Below are 24172 nucleotides of genomic sequence, written 5' to 3'. Positions count from 1 at the left end.
ATCATTGAATTTATATTCTCTTCATGTGAGAGAAACACTTTTTGAATTAAAGGTAATTTTGGAAAAGCTTTGTAGGTCCATCTCTTTTAGATAGTATTATTTTTTAATTTTTAATTGTGGTAAAATACAACATATAAAATTTAGCATCGTAATAATTTTTAACTGTACAGCACAGGAATGTTAATTATATTCACATTGTTTTGCCACTGATCTCTGGAAATTTCCATCTTGCAAAACAGACTTATTAACCACTAAGCAATCACTTTCTTGTTCCCTCTCCCACAAGCACCTGGAAAGTACCATTCCACATTTTTTATTTTTTCTATGAGGAAGACTACATGAGGTTACTCACATAACTAGAGTGATGTAGTTTCATTCTCTTTGTGAATCATGTATTTCACTTAACACATTGTCCTCAAGGTTTATCCATGTTGTATCATGAGAAAGATCTTTTCGTTTTTTAAGAATGCATAATAATCCATTGTATGTGTATGCTACATTTTCTGTATCTATTAATCTATTCATGGACATTTGGGTTATTTCCAACTATTATTGCCTTTTGTGATTACTGCTACAATGTCCATGGTGTGCAAATATCTCTTGCAGATCTTCTTGTGAGTTCTTTTGAATTTATGCCAAGAAGTGGGATGGCTGGATCATATGTTCATTCTATTTTTAATTTTGTGAGAAACCTCCATACTGTTCTTCATACTGGTTGTACCATTTTATATTTCCTCCATTGGTGCATAAGCGTTCCAATTTCTTTTTTTAAATTTTTATTTATTTTTTAATTTTTCTCCAGTTTCTTTCTTTTTTTATTGTGGTAACACGGGTTTATAACATTATGCAAATTTCAGATATATGTCACTATATATTTCAGTTTCTGTGTAGATTACATGTTCACCACCCAAAGACTAATTATAATCCATCACAACACACGTCCCTAACCATCCTTTTCGCCCTCATCCCTCCCTACTTCCCCTCTGGTAACCACCAATCCAATCTCAGTTTGTGTGTGTTTGTTTGTCGTCATTTTAATCTTCTACTTATGAGGGATCATACGGTATTTGACTTTCTCCCTCTGACTAATTTCACTTAGCATAATACCCTCAAGGTCCATCTATGTTGTCACAAATGACCGGATTTCATCGTTTCTTATGGCTGAGTACTGTTAAATTGTGTATATATACCACATCTTCTTTATCTATTCATCCCTTGATGGGTACTTAAGTTGCTTTCAAGTCTTGGCTATTGTGAATAATGCTGCAATGAGCATAGGGGTGCATGTCTCTTTATGCATTTGTGTTTTCGTGTTCTTTGGGTAAATAAACAGTAGTGGAAAACCTGGATCATATGGTAGCTCTATTTTTAATTTTTGAGGAATCTCCATACTGTTTTCCATAGTGGCTGTACCAGTTTGCACTCCCACCAGCAGTGGATCAGGGTTCCCTTCTCTCCATATCCTCTCCAACACTTGTTGTTTCTTGTCCTGTTATTTATAGCCATTCTGGTGGGAGTGAGGTGATATCTCATTGTAGTTTCTCTTTTTTAAAAGATTGGCACCTGAGCTAACAACCGTTGCCAGTCTTCCTCTTTTATTTTAATTCTTCTCCCCAAAGCCCCTCAGTACATGGTTGTATATTCTAGTTGTGATTATCTCTGGTTGTGCTGTGTGGGATGCAGCCTCAGCATGGCCTGATGAGCAGTGCCATGTCCACGCCCAGGATCTGAATCTGTGAATCTGTGAGCTGATGAAGCAGAGGGCGCAAACTTAACCACTAGGCCGTGGGCCCTTCCCATTGTAGGGATTTTTGAGGAAAATTAGCCCTGAGCTAACATCTGTCGCCAATCCTCCTCTTTTTGCTGAGGAAGACCGGCCCTGAGCTAACATCCATGCCCATCTTCCTCTACTTTATATGTGGGATACCTGCCATAGCATGGCTTGACAAACAGTGTGTAGGGTCGCACCCGGGATCTGAACTGGCGAACCCCGGGCTGGTGAAGTGGAATGTGTGAACTTGACTGCTGGGCCACCAGGCTGGCCCCCATATCATTGTAGTTTTGATTTGCATTTCCCTGATAGTTAATGAAGCCGAACTTCTTTTCATGTGACTGTTGCCCATCTGTATATCTTCTCTGGAGAATTGTCTGTTCACATCTTTTGCCCATTATTTTAACTGGGTTCTTAGTATTTTTGTTGTCAAGATGTATGAGTTCTTTGTATATTTTGGATATTAACCCCTTATCAGATATATGGTTTGCAAATGTCTTCTCCAAGTTGTTAGGTTGTCTTTTTCTTTCTTGTTGGTTTCCTTTGCTGTGCAGAAGCTTTTTAATCTGATGTAGTCCCATTTGTTTATTTTTCCTTTTGTTTTCCTTGCCCGATCAGACATGGTACTTGAAAATATGCTGCTAAGACTGATGTTGAAGAGCGTACTGCCTATGTTTTCTTGAAGAAGTTTAATGGTTCCAGGTCTTACATTCAAGTCTTCAATCCATTTTGAGTTAATTTTTGCATATGCTGTAAGATAGTGGTATACATTCATCATTTTGCATTTGACTGTCTACTTTTCGCAGCACCATTTATTGAAGAGAATTTACTTTGTCCAATGTATGCTTTTGGCTCCCTTGTCAAATATTCGCTGTCCGTAAATGTGTAGGTTTATTTCTGGGCTCTCGATTCTGTTCCCTTGATCTGTGTGTCTGTTTGCATGATGGGACCATGCTGTTTTTTTTACTATAGCTTTGTAGAATATTTTGAAATCAAGGAGTATGATACATGTAGCTTTTTTCTTTGTTCTTAGGATTCCTTTGGCTATTCTGGGTCTTTTGTTGTTCCATATAAATTTGAGGAATCTTTGTTATATTTCTGTGAAAAGTATTATTGGAACCTTGATAGAGATTGCACTGAATATGTAGATTGCTTTAGGAAGTATGGACATTTTAAGTAAGTTATTTCTTTCAACAATGTTTGATAGTTTTCAGTGTACAAATCTTTCACTTCTTTGGTTAAGTTTATTCCTAGATATTTTATTCTTTTTGTTGCAATTCTAAATGGGATTATGTTCTTAATATATCTTTCTGCTACATCGTTGTTAGTGTATGGAAACAGAAGTGATTTTTGTTTGATTTTGTATCCTGCAGCTTAACCATATTCATTTATTATTTCTGAAAGTTTTTTAGTGGATTCTTTAGGGTTTTCTCTATAGAATATCATGTATCTGCAATTAGTGACAGTTTCACTTCTTCCTTTCCAGTTTGGATCCTTTTATTTCTTTTTCTTGCCTGATTTCTCTAGCTAACACTTCCAATACTATGTTAAATAAGACTAGTGAAAGTGAGTATTCTTTCTTAGAGGGATAGCTTTCAATTTTTCCTCATTGCGAATGATATTAGCTGTGGGTTTGTCATATATGACCTTTATTATATTAAGGTACTCTCCTTCTAAACCTATTTTATTCAGAGTTTCTTTTTATCATAAATGGGTGCTATATCTTGTCAAATGCTTTCTCTGCATCTATTGAGATGCTCCTGTGACTTTTATTCTTCATTTGGTTAATGTTTTGTATCATGTTGATTGTTTTGCAGATGTTGGTCTATCCCTGCATCCCGGAAATAAATCCAGCTTGGTCATGGTTTGTGATCTGTTTAATGTATTGTTGTATTTTGTTTGCTAGTAGTTTTTTGAAAATATTTGCATGGATGTTCATTACTGATATTGGCCTGTAATTTTCTTTTTTGTGTGCTGTCCTTCGCTGGTTTTGGTATCAGGCTAGTGTAGAACAGCAAGTTAGAAAGTTTCCCCACCCCTTCAATTTTTGGGAAGAGTTTGAGAAGGATAAGCATTAAGTCTTCTTTGAATATTTGTCAGAATTCACCAGGAAAGCCTTCTGGTCCTGGACTTTTATTTTTTGGGAGGTTTTTGATAAGACTTTCAATCTCCTTACTTGTGATTGATCTATTCAGATTCTCTATTTCTTTTTGATTAAGTTTTGGAATGTTATATGATTCTAAGCATTTATCCATTTCTTCTAGATTATCCAACTTGTTGGTGCATAGCTTTTCATAGTATTCTCTTATCTTTTGTATTTCTAGGGTGTCCATTGGACATTCTCCTCTTTCATTTGTGATTTTATTTATTTGAGCCTTCTATTTTTGTCTTGGTGAGTCTAGCCAAAGGTTTCTCAACTTGCTTATCTTTTCAAAGAACCAGCTCTTAGTTTCATTAATTTGTTTCTATTTTTTTATAGTCTCTATTTCATTTATTTCTGCTCTGATTTATTATTTCCTTCCTTCCCCTGATTTTGGGCTTTGTTTGTTGTCCTTTTTCCAGTCTTTATAGGTGCACTGTTACATTGTTTGAGATTTTTCTTGTTTCTTTAGGTATGCCTTAATTGCTATAAACTTCCCTCTTAGAAACACTTTTGGTATATCCCATAGATTTTAGCATGTCATAGTTTCATTTTATTTGTCTCCAGGATTTTTTTTATTTCTTTTAATTTCTTCATTGACTCATCATTGTTCAGTAGCATTTGGCTTAATCTCCACATGTTTGTGGCTTTTCTGATTTTCTTTCTGTAGTGAATTTCTAATTTCATACCTTTCTGGAAAGAAAAGATACTTGGTCTTATTTCGAACTTCTTAAATTTATTAAGACTTGTTTTGTGGCCTAATATGTGATCACTCCTGGAGAGTGTTCCATGTGTTTTTGAAAAGAATGAGTATTCTTCAGTTTTTCGATGGAATGTTCTGTATATGTCTACTAAGCCCAACTGGTACAATATATCATTTAAGGCCAATGTTTCCTTATTGATCTTGTGTTTGGATGATCTATCCAGCAGTGTAGGTGGAGAGTTAAAGTCCCCGACTATTATTGTGTTACCATCTATTTCCCCTTTTATGTCTGTTAATAATTGCTTTGTCTATATCTATATTTATATATAGCTAGGTGCTCCTATGTTCAGTCCATAGATATTTACAAGTGTTATATCCTCTTCTTGGATTGTTCCTTTAATTGTTTTCTAGTGCCCTCCCTTGTCTCTTGTTACAGTTTTCATTTTAAAGTCTATTTTGTTTGAGATAAATATTGCTACCCCAGCTTTGCTTTCATTGCGGTTGCATGGAGTAACTTTTTCCATCCTTTCACTTTCAGTTTGTGAGGGTTTTAGCTCTGAAACATGTCTCTGGTATGCAGCATATATATGGCTCTTGTTATTTTTATCCAATCTGCCACCTTATGCCTTTTGATTGGAGCATTTAGTCCATTGACATTTAAAGTAGTTATTGATATGTATGTATCTATTGGCATTTTCCTAACTTTTTTTCTGTGTGTTTTAGGAGTTCTTGGTTCCTTTCTTCTTGTCTTGCACTCTTCCCTTGTGGTTTGTTGGCTTTCTTTAGTATTATGTTTGGATTCTTTTCTCTTAATTATTTGTGTACTTATTATCGGGGTCCCGTTTTTGATTACCATGACGTTCATGTATAATGATCTACGTATATAGCTATCTGAATTGAGTTGATGGTCTCTTTAGTTTGACTTCCTTCTAAAAACTCGACTCTTTTAGTTACCTCCTGTGAGGTTTGGTTTTGATGGCATATCTAACCTCTTATTTCATGTGTGTGTATCTATTATCCTCTTATCATACAAATAAGTAATTTTAGTACTTTTGTCTTTTCACCTTCATATTATCTTCATAGGTGATTGATCTGCTACTTTTACTGTTTTTTGGCCTTTAGCAGTGACTTTATTGCGTTTTTAATGATAATTTGCTGCTTCTTCTTTGTAGTCTTCTCTTTCCCAGTTAAATAAGTTCTTTTAACATTTCTTGTAAAACTGGTTTCTTGGTGATAAATTCCTTTATCTTTTGCTTCTCTGGGAAACTCTTTCTCCTTCCATTCTGAATGATAACCTTGCCAGGTAGAGTGTTCTTGTCTGTGATTTTTTCCTTTCAGCCGTTTAAATATATTGTGCCACTCCCGTCTAGCCTAGAAGGTTTTTACTGAGAAGTCAGCTGACAGTCTTATGGGATTTCCTTTGTATGTCACTAGTTGCCTTTCTCTTACAGCATTTAGGATTCTCTCTTTATCTTTAATTTTGGACATTTTACTTGTAATGTGTCTTGATGTTGGCCTCTTTGTGTTTATCTTGTTTGGTGCTCTCTGCACTTCCTCTCTTTGGAAGTCTGTTTCCTTTATTGGGTTCAGAAAGTTTTCAGCTATTATTTCTTCAAGTAGATTTTCTGCCCCTTTGTTTCTCTCTTCTCCTTCTGAGACACCTATAACTTGAAGGTTAGTGTGCTTGATAGTCTCCCAGAATTCCCTTAGACTGTTCTCATTCTTTTAATTCTTTTTTCTTTGATCTGTTCAGCTTGGGTGATTTTCTCAAGTTGCTCATCCAGCTCACTGATCCATTCTTCTGTATCATCTACTCTGCTATTGAATCCTCTAGAGAATTTTTCATTTCCAGTATTGTATTCTTCATTTTTGATTGGTTCTTTTTATATTTTTCCACTTCTTTGTTGATGTGTTCACTGTGTTCATCCATTTTTCTCCCAAGATCAGTGAGCATCCTTATGCGTTTTTGCTTGAACTGCTTGTCAGATAAATTGTTTATGTCTGTTTCATTTATTTGTTTTGCCCTGTTCCTTTGTTTGAATGCATTCCTTTCCCTCCCCATTTAGTCTCTTTATTTGTGCTTCTATCTACCTTTTAGGTGGGTGAGGTACATCTCTTTATCTTGGAGAAGTGGCCTTATGTAAGAAACGAGTTTGGAGGCCGAGCAGTGCACTTCCCTCTTGTCATCAGTTCCCAATGTTCCAAGAGTGATACATGGTGGGCTAAATGTGTCCTTCTTTGATGGCAGGGTTTCTCTTGCTGTAGGTTCCCAGGGAGTCTAGGCTGTCCCTGTGGCCAGTTGATTGTAATTCTCAGCTGCACGTGACTGGTATGGATCTATCAGTCACTTGATTGAGATAGTAGAGCCCCAGGACAGCTGTTTGCAATGTCTAACATCACATTTCTGCTGCAGTTTTTCTATTAAATGAGTAAGCCCCTGGCATGGCTGGTTGCTAGGCTCAAGGGCTTACCATTGTTATGGAACTCCAGCCTGCAAGGCTATTCTCAGCTCTCTCAGCATTGCAGCTGTGTGGGGCTGGACGAAGGATTTAGAAGGTGAGGCTGATCTCTCATGTAGCTGTTTGAGTAGTACAGATCTTCTGCCACTGATAATCCCCAGGCCCACAGGTCCACACCCACCATCAATACAGTCCTGCCCTTGCACAGGTCCCAACCCCTTGGAGTGGACACATCAACCCCACTGCAAATGCCCCCACACATTTGACCAATGCCCCACACACTCTACACACTCCTCATACATGTTCTTCCCCACAGAAGTGGACCCATTCACCAGCCTGCAGAGGATCCAGGCACCCAGTCTATGCAGGCTGAAAGGATGCCTGGTGGCCTGCTGTCGGGTAGGGCCAGTCGCTATGGTGGACTGCCTGCATTGGCTAAGCTGGATTAAATCAGTGCTCTAGTAGGTAGGGCAGTCCCTGGGTGATCAGGCCAGAAGATATATTCCAATAGCTTCTGGCATCATCAGTGTCAGCACATCTTACTAGGTCACAGTAATGGCTGCCACCAATGTCTCAGTCCCTGGAGAGGTCTCACCCCTCACCAAAATGCATCCAGAGTCTATCAGGTGAGTCTGTTTTCAGCAAAGGGCTGTGCACCTTTCTTTCTGTTGATTTTAGGTTGCTTTCTGAAATGGGTGAATTTGTGCATGGGCCCTTTAAGAGCTGGATTATTTCTGCTGATGTCTGATAGCTTTTCTAGGGGTATTCACTATTGTAGTCAATAGCCAGCAAAGCCAGATATTATGACACTCATCTCAGTTGTGCTGAGTTCAAAGGATGCTTATAGTGGTAACACTCCCCCACTCAGGTCCCCACTCCTACAGTGAAGGCTTCGTATGATAGAATTGCTCCTGGCTGGCCTTGAAGCTCCACATCTCATCAGGTGCCATTTTTCTCTCCAAAAAGGAATTTCTGCCTCTTCTGCCTCAGTCAGGACTGTCCCTTGTTATGGTTATTCTTTTTATCCAGTGTTCAGTTCTCTGTTAGGCTGAAGTTTTCCAAGAATAGTTGTAACTTGGTTGAGTTCATGAGAGGAGGTTAGTTCGGAGTTCACCTACACTCCCATCTTGGTACCAACTTCACTGTTCCTATTTCTCCACATCCTTGCCAGCATTTCCTTTCTTTTTGGTTTATTAGTTGTCATCCTAATGATGCGAGGTCATACATAATTCTGGTTTTGATTTGTATATCTCTAATGATGACTGATTTTTTTTTTAAAGATTGGCACCTGAGCTAACATCTGTTGCCAATCTTCGCTCTGTTTTTCTTCTTCCCAAAGCTCCCCGGTTAATAGTTCTATATCCTAGTTGTAGTTCCTTCTGACTCTGCTATGTGGGATGCTGCCTCAGCATGGCTTGATGAGTGGTGCTAGGTCCATGCCCAGGACCTGAACCGGTGAAACCCTGGGCCGCTGAAGTGGAGTGTGCAAACTTAAACACTTTGTCATGGTGCTAGCCCCTGATTACTGATTTTAGCATCTTTCACATGTCTTCTGTACAATTGTATATCTTCTGAGATGCCTATTCAACCCTTTGCCCATTTAATATTCATGTTAATTATTTTTGATGTTGTTGTTTTGTAGGAGTTGTTTATATATTCTGGATATCCTCTACTTATCAGATATATGCTTTGCAAAAATTTTCTCCCATTCCATATGTTTCCTTTTCCTGCCATTGAATGTCTCCTTTAATATGCACAAGTTTACACATTTGATGGAATCCCATTTGACTATGTTTGCTTTTTTGTGCCTGTGCTTTTGGTGTCACAACCAAGAAATCATTGCCAAATCAAATGTCATGGAACCTTTTCCTTATGTTTCCATCTAGGAGATTTATAGTTATAGGTGTGATGTTTAAATCTTCAATCTGGTTTTGAATTAGTGTTTGGAGGTAGTGTTAGGTAAGAGTCTGACTTCATTCTTTCAAATTTGGACATCTAATTTTCCCAAGATTATTTGTTTAAGAGATTGTCCTTTCCCCACTGTGGTATATGCACCATCATTGAAGTTCATTTGATTGTGTACATGAGAGCTTACCTCTGGACTCTCTCTTCTGTTCCATTATTCTACGTCTGTCTTTATGTCCATACTACATTTCTTTGAAAACTATAGCTTTGTACTGTGTTTTAAAATCAGGAAGTATGATGCTTCCACTTTTATATTTCCTTTTCAAGAATGTTTTGGATATCCAGTGTGACAACCCATAGAAATTTTACGATGGACTTTTCTATTTCTGCCAAAAATGTCTTTCAGATTTTGCTATGGATTGCTTTCAATCTGTAGATCGTCTTGGGCAGAATTGACAGCTTAACAATATTAAGGATTACAGACCAGGAACATGGCATATGTTTCCATTTATTTATTTTATTCTCTAATTACCTCCAGCTATATTTTCTTGTTTTAATCATACAAGTCTTTCTCCTCCTTCATTAAGTTAACACGTAAATATTTTGTTCTCATTGATGCTATTAGAAATGTAATTGCACTCATAATTTCTTGTTTTCCATTATTCCCTTTTACTGTACAGAAATTCAACACATCTTTGTGTATTAATTTTGTATTCTACATCTTGTTAAATTCTTTGATGAATTCTCTATTTTATTTAATGGGGATTCTTTAGAGTTTTCTACATATAAGAACCTTTCATCTGTCAACACACATGATTTTACATCTTGCTTTCTGATTTGCATGCCTCTGATATCATTTTTTTACCTACTTGTTCTGGCCAGGATATTTAGTTCTATGTCAAATCATAGTGATGAGATTGGGCATCCTTGCCTTCTTCCTCATTATACGAGAAGAGCTTTCAGTCTTCCACTAATCAGTATGATGTTAACTCTCAGCTTTTCATATGTGAAATTCATTATATTCAGGTATTCTCCTTTGATTCGTCATTTGAGTGTTTTTATCATAAAACTGTGTTGAATACTGTCATTTTCTTTTTCTACATCTTTTGATATTAACAGTAGTGTTGACCTTCATTCTGTTAATGCGATCTTCCTTGTTTTGATTTCTGTATGTTGAAACTCCCTTGAGATCCAGGAAGACGTGGTACTTGCATATGGTGTGTGGTAATATTAATGTGTTTCTATTTCAGTTTGCTGGTGTTTTTTGAGGATTTGTGCATCAATGTTCATCACAGATATTGGCTTGCATTGTTATTTGTAGTGTCTGTGTTTGGCTCTGATATCAGGAAATGCTAGCCTCATAAAAAGTGTTTTGTTAATTTCTCTCCTCTTCACTCTTTGAACATGTTTGTACAGAATTGGTGTTCATTTCTCTTTAAATGTTGCTAGAATTGTTTAGTGAATTGATGTGTTCCAGAGCACCTTTTTGTCAGAGGTACTTTTATTTTACTGTTTTAGTCAAGTTGTTAGTTTTATGTTTGTTGTGATTTTTTTATTCCTTCATTTAAGGTCTAAATACATTGTATCTTTCTAGAAATCCATGTTTTTCTAAGTGTCAAATTTTTTCTGTGTATAAGTATTCATTGTAGGCTCCTAATTACTTTCATTTCTATGGTATCATACACAGTATCTCTGTTTTCACTGCTGATATTAGGTGGTGATTCTCCCATTTGGGCTTAATCCCATTATGGTTTGTCATGTTTGCATAAAATTATAAAGTATATTTGCTGAGTGGAGAAATTTCATAATTTTTATTTGATATATTTCAGCTGTGTCTTCTCATGACACCCATGGCTTGTTGTCAAAAGTTATTTCACATCAGAGAATCCATATGAGAGCAACGACTTGCAAATATAGTAAATGTGGCAAAGCTATTAATCAGTCTTCAAGACTTACTCAAAACCAGAGTTATCATGCTGAAGCAGAACCAAACACATGTAATCACTGTGGGAAAGTCTTTCATCAATCATCAACTCTAAAAAGACGTAAGAAAATCCATACTGAAGAGAGACCATACAAATGTAAAGAATGTGGGAAAGCCTTCAACCGGTACTCAAACTTCACTGTACATCAGAGAATTCATACTGGAGAGAAACCTTACAAATGTAAAGAATGTGGCAAAGCCTTCAACCACTACTCAAACTTCACTATACATCAGAGAATTCATACTGGAGAGAAACCTTACAAATGTAAAGAATGTGGCCAAGCCTTCACCTGGTACTCATCCCTTACTATACATCAGAGAATTCACACTGGAGAGAAGCCTTACAAATGTAAAGTATGTGGCAAAGCCTTCAACCAGTACTCAAACCTTACTAAACATCAGAGAATTCATACTGGAGAGAAACCTTACAAATGTAAAGAATGTGGCAAAGCCTTCACCTGGTACACATCCCTTACTATACATCAGAGAATTCACACTGGAGAGAAACCATACAAATGTAAAGAATGCAGCAAAGCCTTCAACCAGTACTCATATCTTACTATACATCAGAGAATTCATACTGGAGAGAAACCTTACAAATGTAAAGAATGTGGCAAAGCCTTTAACAACTGCTCAAATCTTACTCAACATTGGAGAGTTCATACTGGAGGGAAACCTTACAAATGTAAAGAATGCGGCAAAGCCTTCAAGCAGTACTCATGCCTTATTCGACATCAGAGAATTCATACTGGAGAGAAACCATACAAATGTATAGAATGTGGCAAGGCTTTTAACCAGTGTTCAAACCTCACACAACATCAGAGACTTCATACTGGAGAGAAACCCTACAAATGTATTACATGTGGAAAGACCTTTGTAAAAAATATACAGTTTAGAAACCATCAGAAAGTTCATACTGGGAAGTAAAATCTTGAATTATGTAAAAATTTGTGACAGTGTTTATTTGAAGACCTAAAACATTATCAGAATTCATAGTAAAAAGCAGTCAATAGTAGTTTCAGATAGTACTCTATATCACAATATTTATTCAGAATTATCCAAAGTTACAACATTTAGTTAATTAATTAGTATGTTTCAAATAATCAAGGGGCTATATGTTTTGACATGTATGCCAATGATGTATGTATCTTTTCGTATTGACAATACTTGGGAATTTTTTAAAAGTCAAAGTTATTGCAGTTCAAATTTCATATCATTTCACACTATGTCTTTATTCCTAGTTTATTTGTGAAATGAAGTGATTGCTGTCTGCTGCCTCACTGATATGAGAGACCCTTGTAAACTAAGTGGGATTCATCATATTTCCTTTCCATAGAAAATTAAGGACGTTGTAAGGTACAATGTATGAAGAAAACATAAATGGAGTTATTGCAGTTTCTGCTTTTGCTTGACTTATCACATTGATATGTCACCATTAGGTAGGTGTTCAGGACATCATTCTTTGTATGAAGATAAGACACAGGAACATTCTGAATTTTAAAGAGTTTTACCAATTGCTTTTTAAAGATACGAACACTGTGAGTTTATTGAAATCCCAATCTCTTTATCATAGCAATAGATCGAAGTGATAAATATTAGTCGACATGGTTGAAATAAAGAAATCTTTACAGATATCTGAGAGAACTACACTAACCTTTCCCTAAAAGGACATAAAGTTAATGTACATCTATGTTTCCTGCATAATTAGACACAGTATTGGAAATCATAAAAAGAAGCTGATTCTCAGATCCTTGTATTAGAAGAACAAGAACTCTTTTTCAATGCTTGTAATCTGTATTTTAACCAGGGATCATACAGTGGATTTTGAAATGCTTTATTAAGACTATGTGTGAACTTACTATATTTTAATAAACAAAAATGGTTTTTAATGTGTTAAAACTCATGTGAAATGAATGAGATCTTATCACACCACGATTAACCTCTCCCACTTTATTTAAGGGCATAGGCAAGAGATGATAACAATAACGTCTATGATACTGCAGTGAAACATCACTACTAATCATTTTTACCTAGTTGCCCTAAAGTCAAATAATTTGAAATTATGTTTCCCGCAATGTATGTCTTGTTCCTTTTCCTCCTTTTTGTAGCTACTGGGACATTTTAAAGGTTACAGTAAAGATTCAGTGGAGAGTTTAGCTAAACTACTTCATGATATTGCTGCCTTGCCATTCGTGTTGTGTAGCCAAGCAGCCTGGAGGTCCTTGAACTGACACCACCCACTTCTCCACCCAAAGATCATAATAAAGACATGAGCCCTAAACGCTGCTACTGTCTCTGTGTACATCCTGCCTTGGCCTCACTTGTGAGCTCTTAAGGCCTATCATGTACTTCTTCCAGGACCTGTGAGTAATAACCTTTTCTGCTTCAATTTTTTTGACGTTGAACTACAATTCACCATCTATCCTTTAGGTCCTCTATTTAACAAATGCTTATTTAATAAAGTCTCACAGGTATAATTGGGGCCATACTTTTGGATTCTGAATCACTATAAAATTTGACCCTGTAAATTTCTTCACACATGTCCTTCACGTATGGAACAGAAGTTGATTTTCATGATTCTGATAGATATTGAATGCAATAGGTAAATATATTAAGCTGAATATATATTTTAGGAGTAAGAGAGCAAAGGAGAGAGAAGTGTGTGTCTGTGTGTGTGTGTACACATAACTTCAAAAGAAAGGGAAATACTGGCTCAAAACAAGTAATTTCAAAATTGTTGGTGACTTACTAACAAACTAGAAAACTTTCAGATTGGCAATGGAAATCTATTTTGTCTACTCTACATTGAGTTAATTTCTCCCCAGCCTCATTTCTATTGGCTTGAGAATCTCCTCCTTCAAATCCTGTCTTTTTTTTACTTACCTGTTAATCATGTATGACTTACTACATGATTTATTTGTTCCAAAGTTTATGAACTATTGTTTAAATGACCTGCTCAGGGATTTTAATAATGGTTTTCCTTAAATTTATTGGTGATTAGAAATTGATTTGAAGATAAGAGTAATTCCACAGTTAGCATATTAAGTTGATCTTTTAAAAATTAATATATATACTATTTCTTCTTGAGTGGAATAAAACACAACTCAACATTTGTTAATATTTTTTCACTTTTTATAAGGGACATCGACAAAGTTACTTTCTGTGATGTTTTCATCAGGTGAAAGCTTGGAGACTTCATAAGACGTGGAGTCATTTTAACATTTAGGTGAAGTGACCAAACACACAGGACAGTGATGGGTGTCAATCTATAGTTAGAAAAATATTCCAATAGAAGTGTGGTTGTAGTGTCAGGTAAGAGACAGAAAATGGATAAGGGAAGTTGACTGAATTATGCATCTGAGGAAGACACCTGTTCCCTGGCTGCACAACTGCCTCTTTAAATTTAGGGGATATATCTACTTGTTTCATTTCCTAATTGTCCCCAGTTCTTCTGTTTCTCCTCATTGTAATTCCTGCTACATATGCATCTCAGCCATGGGATTTATGAGTTTTCCCCTCAAAATGGTTACACCTCTACTCTTCCAAGTTTAATGGAAATCGCCACCATCAACTTATTTCCCCACGTTAGAGACATGATATTTGCATCCTGAAGTCTCTTTCTTGTCAAAATGCCCAAGTAGCATCCATACCTATTAGAGAGAAAACTGCTTTTTACAGATTTCAAAATCCATGCAAGTCTTTCCCAGACAGTATATATTTGTTTCATCATCAATACTCACCTGATGTCTTTTGAAAATCGGCAGAAACATACTTCTGTGCTCTCTTTCACTTATTCCGGTTCTAATTGGACATTTCTAAATGAAAATATTTTAAGTCTGCCAATGTCACTTCATAACATCACACTTCAAAAGACTACCATCTCTCCAAAGATGAACTGTGAGGAACTCATATTTAGGCGTCCAAAAGCTCTACTCTCTGAATCCACATTGACCCATCAGCTTAATCCCCCAGTGTTCATTAATCTGTGGGAAAATTCCTTTTTTCTTGAATGAACATTTCACACGGTGCTTTGTTTCATAGAGGTTTACCTACATTCCATGCTTAATTTATTTTGGGGTAAATGTTTTATTTCAGATTGATATTTATGCATTCAAAGACATTTCTGTAATCCTCATATTGTTTCAGGAACTCCTGCTTAATAATGACTAGATTCTGACGCTACCCTATAAGCATTAATAAAGTTTTATTTACATAGATATTTCCATGATAATTACACAATAGTTCATTTACAATTGCATTATGATTTATTGCTTCTCTCAGAGCATAATCTCAGCCTGCCTTGTTTGCCACTGTCTTGGAAATGACTGTCTAATAGTTGTTTAGGACTCAGAAGGGGATGAATAAATGCATAACTGAACAATAGTCAAAGAGAATTTGCATATTTCTCATAAGATTATGTGATTATCTACTCCTTATCCAGGACAGGAAAGATGTGGATACTCTGCGATCATGGCTCATGAGAATGTAGGGGCTTACAGTTGGGAAACATGCAGTAACTGGTGCAATAAAGATCACCAGGTTCTGGCTGGGATTATCAGAAAGAGTCACATACAAGAAACAGATGGAAGAGAGAGTGTACAGAGACACAAAAGTGCTCACCAACACAAGGATGCTTTGGGTGGCTCTGGCTTCAGCAGAGGATCTAGGGGAGATTTGGTTCCTATGAATGTGTTGGACCTGCTGCTTGTGCCTGTACAGGATGAAAACCATGGAGCCACTGCTCCAGATCATGAGCCCCAAACAAAGAACATCAGGAAATAATGACAATCCTGTATTCAGTAAGACTGTAATTCTGCCATGAAATACTGAACAACATAATCCCAAATCTTTTTTCTTTGTGATGGTTTTGTTGCTCCAATTACCAGTCACACGCATAGTAAAAATTATATTTATCATCAATTGTAGGACCCAGCAGAGGAAAATAGAAGACCCAATGTACTTGGGAGATTTCACTCTAAGCTCTGCCCACCTTGTGCTCAGGATGCCAATGGTGATGGCCTGGAAGACACTCAAAAGGCAGGTGGTGCCAATGGACACACCCCTGGCCACTCTGTGAATATAGAAAACAAGTTTGCATTCAATATCAGTGAGAAAATTTTTCCACCCAAATGGTATCATTGTATCTGAGATTCCTGTAGGGAGCAGGACCAAGATGTTGGCTACCAGCAGATGTTCAACGATCAAGTCTTTGCCCCTCAGCCTGCATCCCGTGAAGTGAAGGAAGAGATGACGGTAAAGAAGAGAGACATTCCCCAGGATTCCAACTATATTCTCTGATAAGAAGATCATACGTATTGCGAAATTTCTGGTAGCCATCCTGTCCGGTGTCCGTGAAAGATACTTGCCTTCTTAGCCAGAGTGTTCTGCGTGGAAATATGAGGCATGTGCTACTTGTATCATATCAACTGAAATCCAATATTGTCCACTTACCATTAGTTCCCATGAAGAAATATTAACTTAATGTTGTTCTTTTACTAAGAGGTCTCCAAGGATTGAACGTATAACTTTTGAAAGAGCATGTATGATGACATAATCATGTCTATGAAGGCTATACACGTACTGGCTCACTTCTTCATTTTTCCCAAACCTACTATTTTCCAGGAACTACGATTATTTTCATTCTAAAGAGCAGCAGAACTTAGATACAGGGACATTAAGCATTTTGACTAAATTCACATGCTAGTTACAGGCAGGATGTGACTTAAACCCGGCTGGGCTGGTAACAAAGCAAGCACGTTTAATCGCTGTAATCTACTGACAAAGGAACTTAGTCTTTCTAATAGTCTGCATAGATATTTAGCTGTTTTCATAACTTGTCATTATATTTGAAGTTGGTGGTTAATTTACTATTTCATTGCAGTTGTAACAAGTTTCACTTATATGCAAAGATTTATTTCATTGGCCAATATCAATTGTGCATAAAGCTTTTGAGGTAGCAATTAAGTGTAGATGCTCTGATTGTAATACTAAGGACACCTGTCTCATGACCAAGCTAGATTTCATAAATACAAGATTGGCTCAATATTAGAATGGCAACACAAAGAGTCATTTGCTTTTGTGCCAGGAACAAGACAGTACTACCTATCACATAAATGGTGAATATGATAGTGAGCCATAAATTATTTTATATGAATTACTAATGTTATAAACTTGTGTTGTATGGAAAAAAGTTACTAATTTCAGATCACATGAATTTATAAATATGTGAGTAAAGTAAAACTATTACCAAGGTAGTGAGATTTGTCTTATATTTTCAAGACAGTCACGCAAAAAGGAATCAGTCAAGTGTAAAATCTTTTACATTTTATTAAATTGGAATAATACATTTTTTAAAGTAATAGAAGAATATTTTTAAAACAGAAAATATCACAAGATACCTTTGAGCCTGGCTGTGGCTATCTGAAACTCCTCATTATACATTTATATTTTCCCTCAGTACTGATTCCGTTTCTTTGAGAGGGAAAACAGTCTCATTAAAATGAGCAGACCACAGAGGTTTCACTAGGAAAAAATTACTGTCTCCATTAAGTACTTCATACACCCAGAGTCACAAAAAACATTTCTACCCCAACAATTGCCATTTGGATACACCACTCCCGAACAGGACTACACGATTCCTGTAGATTCATCCTATTCTTTCTTAGAAGCACAGAGGTGTTGTGGGCACACCTGCAGTAATCCTAAAAATGTCATCTATGATTCCTGTAAATTAGGCTGAAGAGCAGACTGATTTCAGAACAACAGTACTTAATACATTAAAAAGTCAGGTTTCACTATCACTTGTATTAAACAGCAAGAGTCAAGGTCATAGTTGATTACCCTACAATACATTAGGAGCCAGCAGTGTTTGGTGTAGGATCCTACTACCTCAGTCAATGCCTGAGAATTATTCCTCCTTCCTGTCTGGCTTTGGCACTAGACCAGATTCAAAGCCTGAAGAATCCCTTCATTCTGCCACGATCACTTACCCAGGCTCCTCATATCCCACCTTCTTTGCACACTCTTCTTCTCAGATTGAAATAGAAAACCTCACCAGACATCTTCGAGGATACTGGATATAGTGTACTGATCATGGCAGCCAGTGCCTGGATTAGAGGGAGGCAGCCAGACCACTAGATATGGGTTTGTGATTCTCTGACCTCACTCCCAATTACAACAGCAATTATCTTTTCCACTGCAACCACCATGGGAGGACAGGCTTGGGGAACTGAGGATATTTGTCAAAAACTTTTTCCAAGTTGTTAAGTACAAAAAGCAATTACAACCTACTACTTATTTCCAGAGAGACAATTGCAGTGTTTTGAAAGGCATTTGATCCATGGAGGCAGACAGGGCTGCACGTGGAGGCCCCAGGAAATACTGAGTTGACACGCGAGGGACTGGCAATGAAGCTCGTGGGTCTTGCTGAGTTCTCTGCTCCCCTCAGAAGTTTTTCTATGCAAAGTGTGTTCTTTCCTAAACTTCAGACTACTTATTGTCAGCATCGTTTAAATTCTGAGCAGGCAAGTAGAACCAAAGCACCTTAGAAGGATTTTCAAAGCCCTACGAGTCAAAGGAAGAACATGATGGAAAACTTACTGGATTTATTTGCACAACTCAATGCCAATTAATGTGGAAGTCTGAGTGGTCAACTTTTTAGTAAAATAAGTTAATATTGACCCTCTGCCCAGTGGTTATAGAAAGCCTAAGTTCAACAATATCCATAGAAATTTATGTGTGTATCCCAAAGGAAAGCACCAGGATCGGAAGGTTTAACAGATTCTACAGTTCATATAACTTTCACATAAGTCAATGCTACTTTCTCAACCCCAGGGCATTAAATGGTTACCACCAGCCTTTACACTTCATTTTTGCTGAAATTTCCACAAAATTTATTCCTTTTGTAAATAAAGAAGTCACATAAAATATGAGTTACAATTAATCCTTTTTTAAAAATACAAATCTGTACTTCATCTGGGATTCCCATTGATGGGATTCAGGGCAGGCCACCCCAACATGTGCCACTCCGGCGCACGGATTATTTTGAGCTGAAGACAATAAAGGCTCAGACTCAGCAAGAAGTTTGACCTTTCCCCCCTAACTGCCTAGAAGAAATTTAAAATAAAGGCCTGTCATCAAGACAGGTCATCACCATAGATAACTTTGGGTTCTGGTAGACTGGGGGGATCCTTGCTAATCCCACTCTTGTCAAAGTTCTACTTACCAAACAGTTGCTTTTCCTTTCCTACACTACACAAACCCTCCCAACTTTCAAGTCAGAGATTAGAGCCATATGTTCAAAATCCCCTGCAACTACTGCCTCTACACACACACACACACAAACACAAATATATATTCCCTTATCTTCCCCTACTGTCAGAGTAACTTCGATTGCTGTCGTCTGATAAGCAAAGAGGGATAAGCATGAAATGGCGGCTTGGGTCATATGAGTACATTTCTGAGGATCATGGCAGCGGAATCCCTACCCTGTGATATGTGGGCATTTTTCAGTAACATTGAGGACCAGATGCTTTGGGGACACAGAGATTCTTGTACTTTCTGGAACCTAGAGCAGTGACACTGAGGATGGAGAAAATGTTTGATAAGGCCACTTGAGAACATAGTTTTAAAAATACTGATGCTCAACTAGCTGTGGGAGATGAAGAAATTTGGGTAAAGCTGTTTAGACAGAATGGGGGAGTCATGCCCCGGGGGCATAAACAACCCAAATATCCCAGGAGCTAAATGCAAAGAAAAAGAAAACCCCCTAAGACAGTTGAAATGCACATGACAGTGACCTCCTTCTGTTTCCAATTTTATCCCACTAGCAAAACTGGTGATATTTCTCTCGCTCATTTAAATGGGGTTGGGAAATGTGGAGCTGCCCTGGGTGAGTCAGGAGCAGCGTATATTTCTGCCTCAAATCCAGTCCATCCAGTATGAAGAAGAGAAATCCACACATTCTTTCTGGGTCCATGCAGTCTTTCCAGTAGCCTGTGAGGAGTGAAGGAAGGATTTCGTCAGTTGTGGAACTTAGTACAATGGAGTCAGGTAGCAGGTTAGGCTGACACATTCAACACAGGCAGGACTGAAAGTATACTCCAGTTCTAATAAATCCCAGTCTGTATCTGTTAGTGTTTAACTAAGAAACTGTAGACCTGTATTTATGAAAAAGAAGTGTCTCCTTTTGTTCTTACACTCATGGTAAGTGGGGCAAAACCCAGGACTCTAAACGCAGCACAGTGATTCTCTCACCAGGGACCCCTGTTTCTTCTTTCTCATTTCAAAATATATTTCAAAATTAGGATAATCAAAACAGTGTGGTATTGGCATTAACAAAAAGTTCAAGACCAATGGTACAGACGAGAGGGCCCAGAAAGAAGCCCATGCATTTATGGCTAAATGATGATTGACGAGGTTGCTAAAAATACATAATTGGGAAAGGATAGTCCTTTTAATATGTGGTGTTGGGAAAGTGGAATATCCATGTGAAGAAGAAGAAAATTTGACACTTATCTCACACCATATACAAAAATCCACTCAAAATGGATTAAATACTTACACCTGAAACTCCAAAACTCCTATAAGAAAACATAGGGGGAAAGATTTGTGATCTTGATATTGGAAATGATTTCATTGATATGACACCAAAATGATACAAGCAACGAAAATGAAAATAGACAAACGGAACTGCAAAAGGTGAAGTTTCTGAACAGCAAGGAAACAGTCAACGTAATGAAAAGGCAAAGTGTAGAATAGAAAAAATATTTGCAAACCATATATTGTATATGAGGGTACTATCCAAAGCACACAAGGATCTCATGACAACTCAGCTGCAAAAAACAAATAACTAAAAACATTGGCAACATAATCGATTAGATATTTCTCCAAGGATGTCATTCAAATTTCCAGCTGGTTTATGAGAATGTGCTCAACATCACTCATCATCAAGGAAATGCCAGTCAAAACCATAACAAAATACCACCTCACACCTATCAGCATGGCTATTATAAAAAACACAAATGATAGCACATGCTGGTGAGGATGTGGAGGAAAGGGAAGGCGGGTACACAGTTGGTGAAAACGTCAATTGTTGCAGCCACTATGGAAAACACTATCAAGTCTCCTAAAACGGAACTACAGTATGACCCAGCAATCAATCTCACTTCTCAGTATAGAACCAAAGGAATTGAAATTAGAATCCCAAAGAGCTATCTGTACTCGCAGATTTATTGCAGCATTACTAACAAGAATCAAGATATGGAAGCATTTTAAATGGCAATTGACAGGGGAATGGAGACAGAAAATGTGTGAGAGGTATTCTCACACATGTATACTTCCTCTGTATATATATTTCCAATAGAATGTTATTCAGTCAAAAAAGATAAGGAAATTCTGTCATTTGCCACAACATGAATGAACCTCAAGGACATTGTGTTAAGTGAAATAAGCCAAACACATAACACAAATACTAAATGGTACTACTTATGTGACGAATCTATCATAATCAAATTCATAGAAGCAGAAAGTGGAATGGTGGTTGCCAGAGTCTGGAAGGAGGGCCAACCACAGAGGTATCGGCCAAAAGGTACAAAGTTTCAATTGCACAAGATATGGAAGTCCCACGTATCTACACATCTGTGTGGTACCAACACTGTACAACATAGTGCTTATAGTTAAAAACACTGTATTTCATACTTACAATTTTACTAAGAGGGTAGATCTTATATTAAGTGTCTTTATCACCAAAAATATAATAACAATAAATAAGAGTGGAGAAGGAAACTTTTGGAGGTGATGGATAGGTTAATGGCTTAATTTGGTAGCAATGGTGACGATTTTGTAAGTGCATATGTATCTCTACACTCATCAAGATGTATACATTAAATATGTACAACATTGTGTACATCAAAAATGAAATCAAGTTGAATCAGGACTCTGAATAAAAGGAGAACGAGTCATAAGGAAACTGGGCTATGGATGTGGAGGAGGCACAGAAACCAAGGGGCAGCTGGGGACAAATGGTACCAAAAAGACCTCGGATTCACCAATTAGGTGCAGGGAGTTTTGGAACAGAGAGGGTCTCTATGCCACCAACTATGATTAGACTTCGCAAAGCTAAAAGTTAACAATCTGTAGCTTTGCTGTGTTATGATTTAGATTAATTTTTATTAGAAAGTGTGTTCCTTATTTCATCCAAGTTTAGAGGTGCTGCGCCTACAGGAGCATTTTTCAATAGCAGCGTCAATGAGGGCTCTGACTCATGGACCAAATTCCTAACAGGCGGTCACCACCCAGCTGGAGGACTATTCTAATTTTCACCACAATGAGTATTCATAAACGTGTGGGGAAAAACTCAGAGGAAAGTTTACGGAGTTTCTGGACGAGAATGTGTGAGGCGCTGTGACTTGCAGTGTGGTATAACGGAGGGAAGATGGCGGCTCCTTTACCTCAAGTCAGGGAGGCGAGAGTGTAAGGATTCGGGAGGAGAGTTGGATACGCATCCTCTGCACTTTGAAGGGATGTGTATATATACATGCATCTTTGGAGAGAGATTACTCCATAATGCAATAAACACGTCATGAAAGCCTTTATTTTTGAATCAAGGTTTTCATTTTAAAATGTAAATGTTTAAGATATTTTGAGAATTATATTTTTGCAATAATTCTTTAGATTCAAATTTTAATTTTCCTCTCAATGATATCACAGAGTTCCAAGAAATCTTTTTACAACAGAGAGAGAGAATATTACCCACCCTTGAATAAGAGACCATCTGAAGCAGATCCTGGCTGCAGAGTTTGGGGAAGTAACTGCAGCCCCAGGATTGACCAGGACAGGAAATGTGTGAGTCTACCAAGTCACAGGGAAAATCCTACTGAAGAGAGGACTCATGTATTTTGGTTTTAGGTCACGGGCAAATTGCCCACCTGGAGGGTTGATTTGACAGCAGTTTTTCTCTTTTCTCTCAGAAGCTCTGCCTGATGTCTTCTGTGAGCTCTGCAACTCATTGTCCTCCTGTCAGCTGCTGTACTGTGGACACAGGGTCAGGTATTTCCAGACTCCCCAGAATAATGGCCTTTGGGCCGGTTCAGGCACGGGAAGGCACCAGCAGAGACCAAGGATGTTCCTTCCCCTCCCAGACTGGAGGGAAGGGACCTGTCACTCAGCGTAAGGCCTTAGATAGTCATCCATATTATCTGAACATCTCAATAGCTTGTTTCTTCTCACTGCTGACTGGGATTCCATGGTGTGGATTTCCCACTGTTTGTTTACCTGTCCAGCAATCCTTAGACATTTAGGTATTTTCAAGCTTTGAAGATGACCCTATGTCACAATAAACACTCCATATATCCTTCTTGGGTGATATAAATTTCTTAGTTTAAATTTGAACTGTTTATTATATTCAGAAAATTACATTTTGAAGTAATTTACTCTTTAGATTGAAATGTAAATTTCCATTTCAAAGGAGTCCACAGCGTTTTTCAAATCTTTTTACAAAGTACTAAGAACATTTCAGGACAACTAGTATATCACCAAACTCGAAAATTCCCTCTTGATAAAAAGTTGAGGTTTTGAACATCTCCCAAGAGCGGAGAAGAGCGGCTGTAAGAGCTAGTCCCACTGCAACTTCCCGGAAGATCCTACTCACAATGGGTGGGAACGAGAATTTGAACATATCTTTTTGAGGACATGATTCAGATTAAAACAGTTGTGAAGTGCAGTTTATATGTGGGATTCAAGAGGGATGTACTATTAGACAATCCATTGGTAGAATTCATCACATTTATAGATACAAAACAAAAAATCAGGAGATCACGTTCATAGATATGAAAGCAGCTATTGGCAGAACTCACCATCGGTTTATTAAAACCCTCAAAATTAGGGACGGAAGGATCTTTCCTAACTTGACAAAACAAGTCTTCATCTTGATCATGAGGCTGAAGTAGGAAGATTCGCACTGAGGACAGGAATAAAACTAAAACAGACACGAACACTTATATTATTTAGAATTGCATTGAAGGCACAACCAAAGAAATTTAAAGTGGCAGAAGATTTGAAACAGAGAAGTAAAATCTGTTAGGGGAAAAGTATTACACATCTGGAAACACAAAGGGATTGAAAGAAAAACACTACAAAAATAATTCATTAAACGAATAGAATAGTTCATTGATATACAGAAAGCAGATTACGTATAGACAAAGAATCGTAA

The 24172-nt window shown here is 37.4% G+C and overlaps 2 protein-coding genes across 2 annotated transcripts in view; one reads left to right on the top strand and one right to left on the bottom strand.

The window, feature by feature from the left end:
* LOC124251512 (zinc finger protein 665-like) overlaps window positions 1–24172 on the top strand; it is a 120302-nt gene that overhangs the window by 56974 nt on the left and 39156 nt on the right. Inside the window, exon 7 of the mRNA XM_046684381.1 lies at window positions 10896–11815. Within this exon, the coding sequence (XP_046540337.1) occupies window positions 10896–11815 (920 nt within the window). The remainder of the gene's footprint in view (window positions 1–10895; window positions 11816–24172) is intronic.
* On the bottom strand, window positions 15385–16299 carry LOC124251538 (vomeronasal type-1 receptor 4-like). The gene has a single exon (XM_046684414.1). The coding sequence runs from the start codon at window positions 16297–16299 to the stop codon at window positions 15385–15387; it is 915 nt and encodes a 304-aa protein (XP_046540370.1).

This window comes from Equus quagga, chromosome 13, assembly GCF_021613505.1.
Source record: "Equus quagga isolate Etosha38 chromosome 13, UCLA_HA_Equagga_1.0, whole genome shotgun sequence".
Lineage (NCBI taxonomy): Eukaryota > Metazoa > Chordata > Mammalia > Perissodactyla > Equidae > Equus > Equus quagga.
Note: the sequence above shows the minus strand (reverse complement) of the source record. Positions and strands in the feature narration are given on the sequence as shown.

Excerpts from the sequence above, each read along its gene's own strand:
- LOC124251538 (XM_046684414.1), bottom strand. The coding sequence starts at position 16,299 with ATGGCTACCAGAAATTTCGCAATACGTATGATCTTCTTATCAGAGAAT.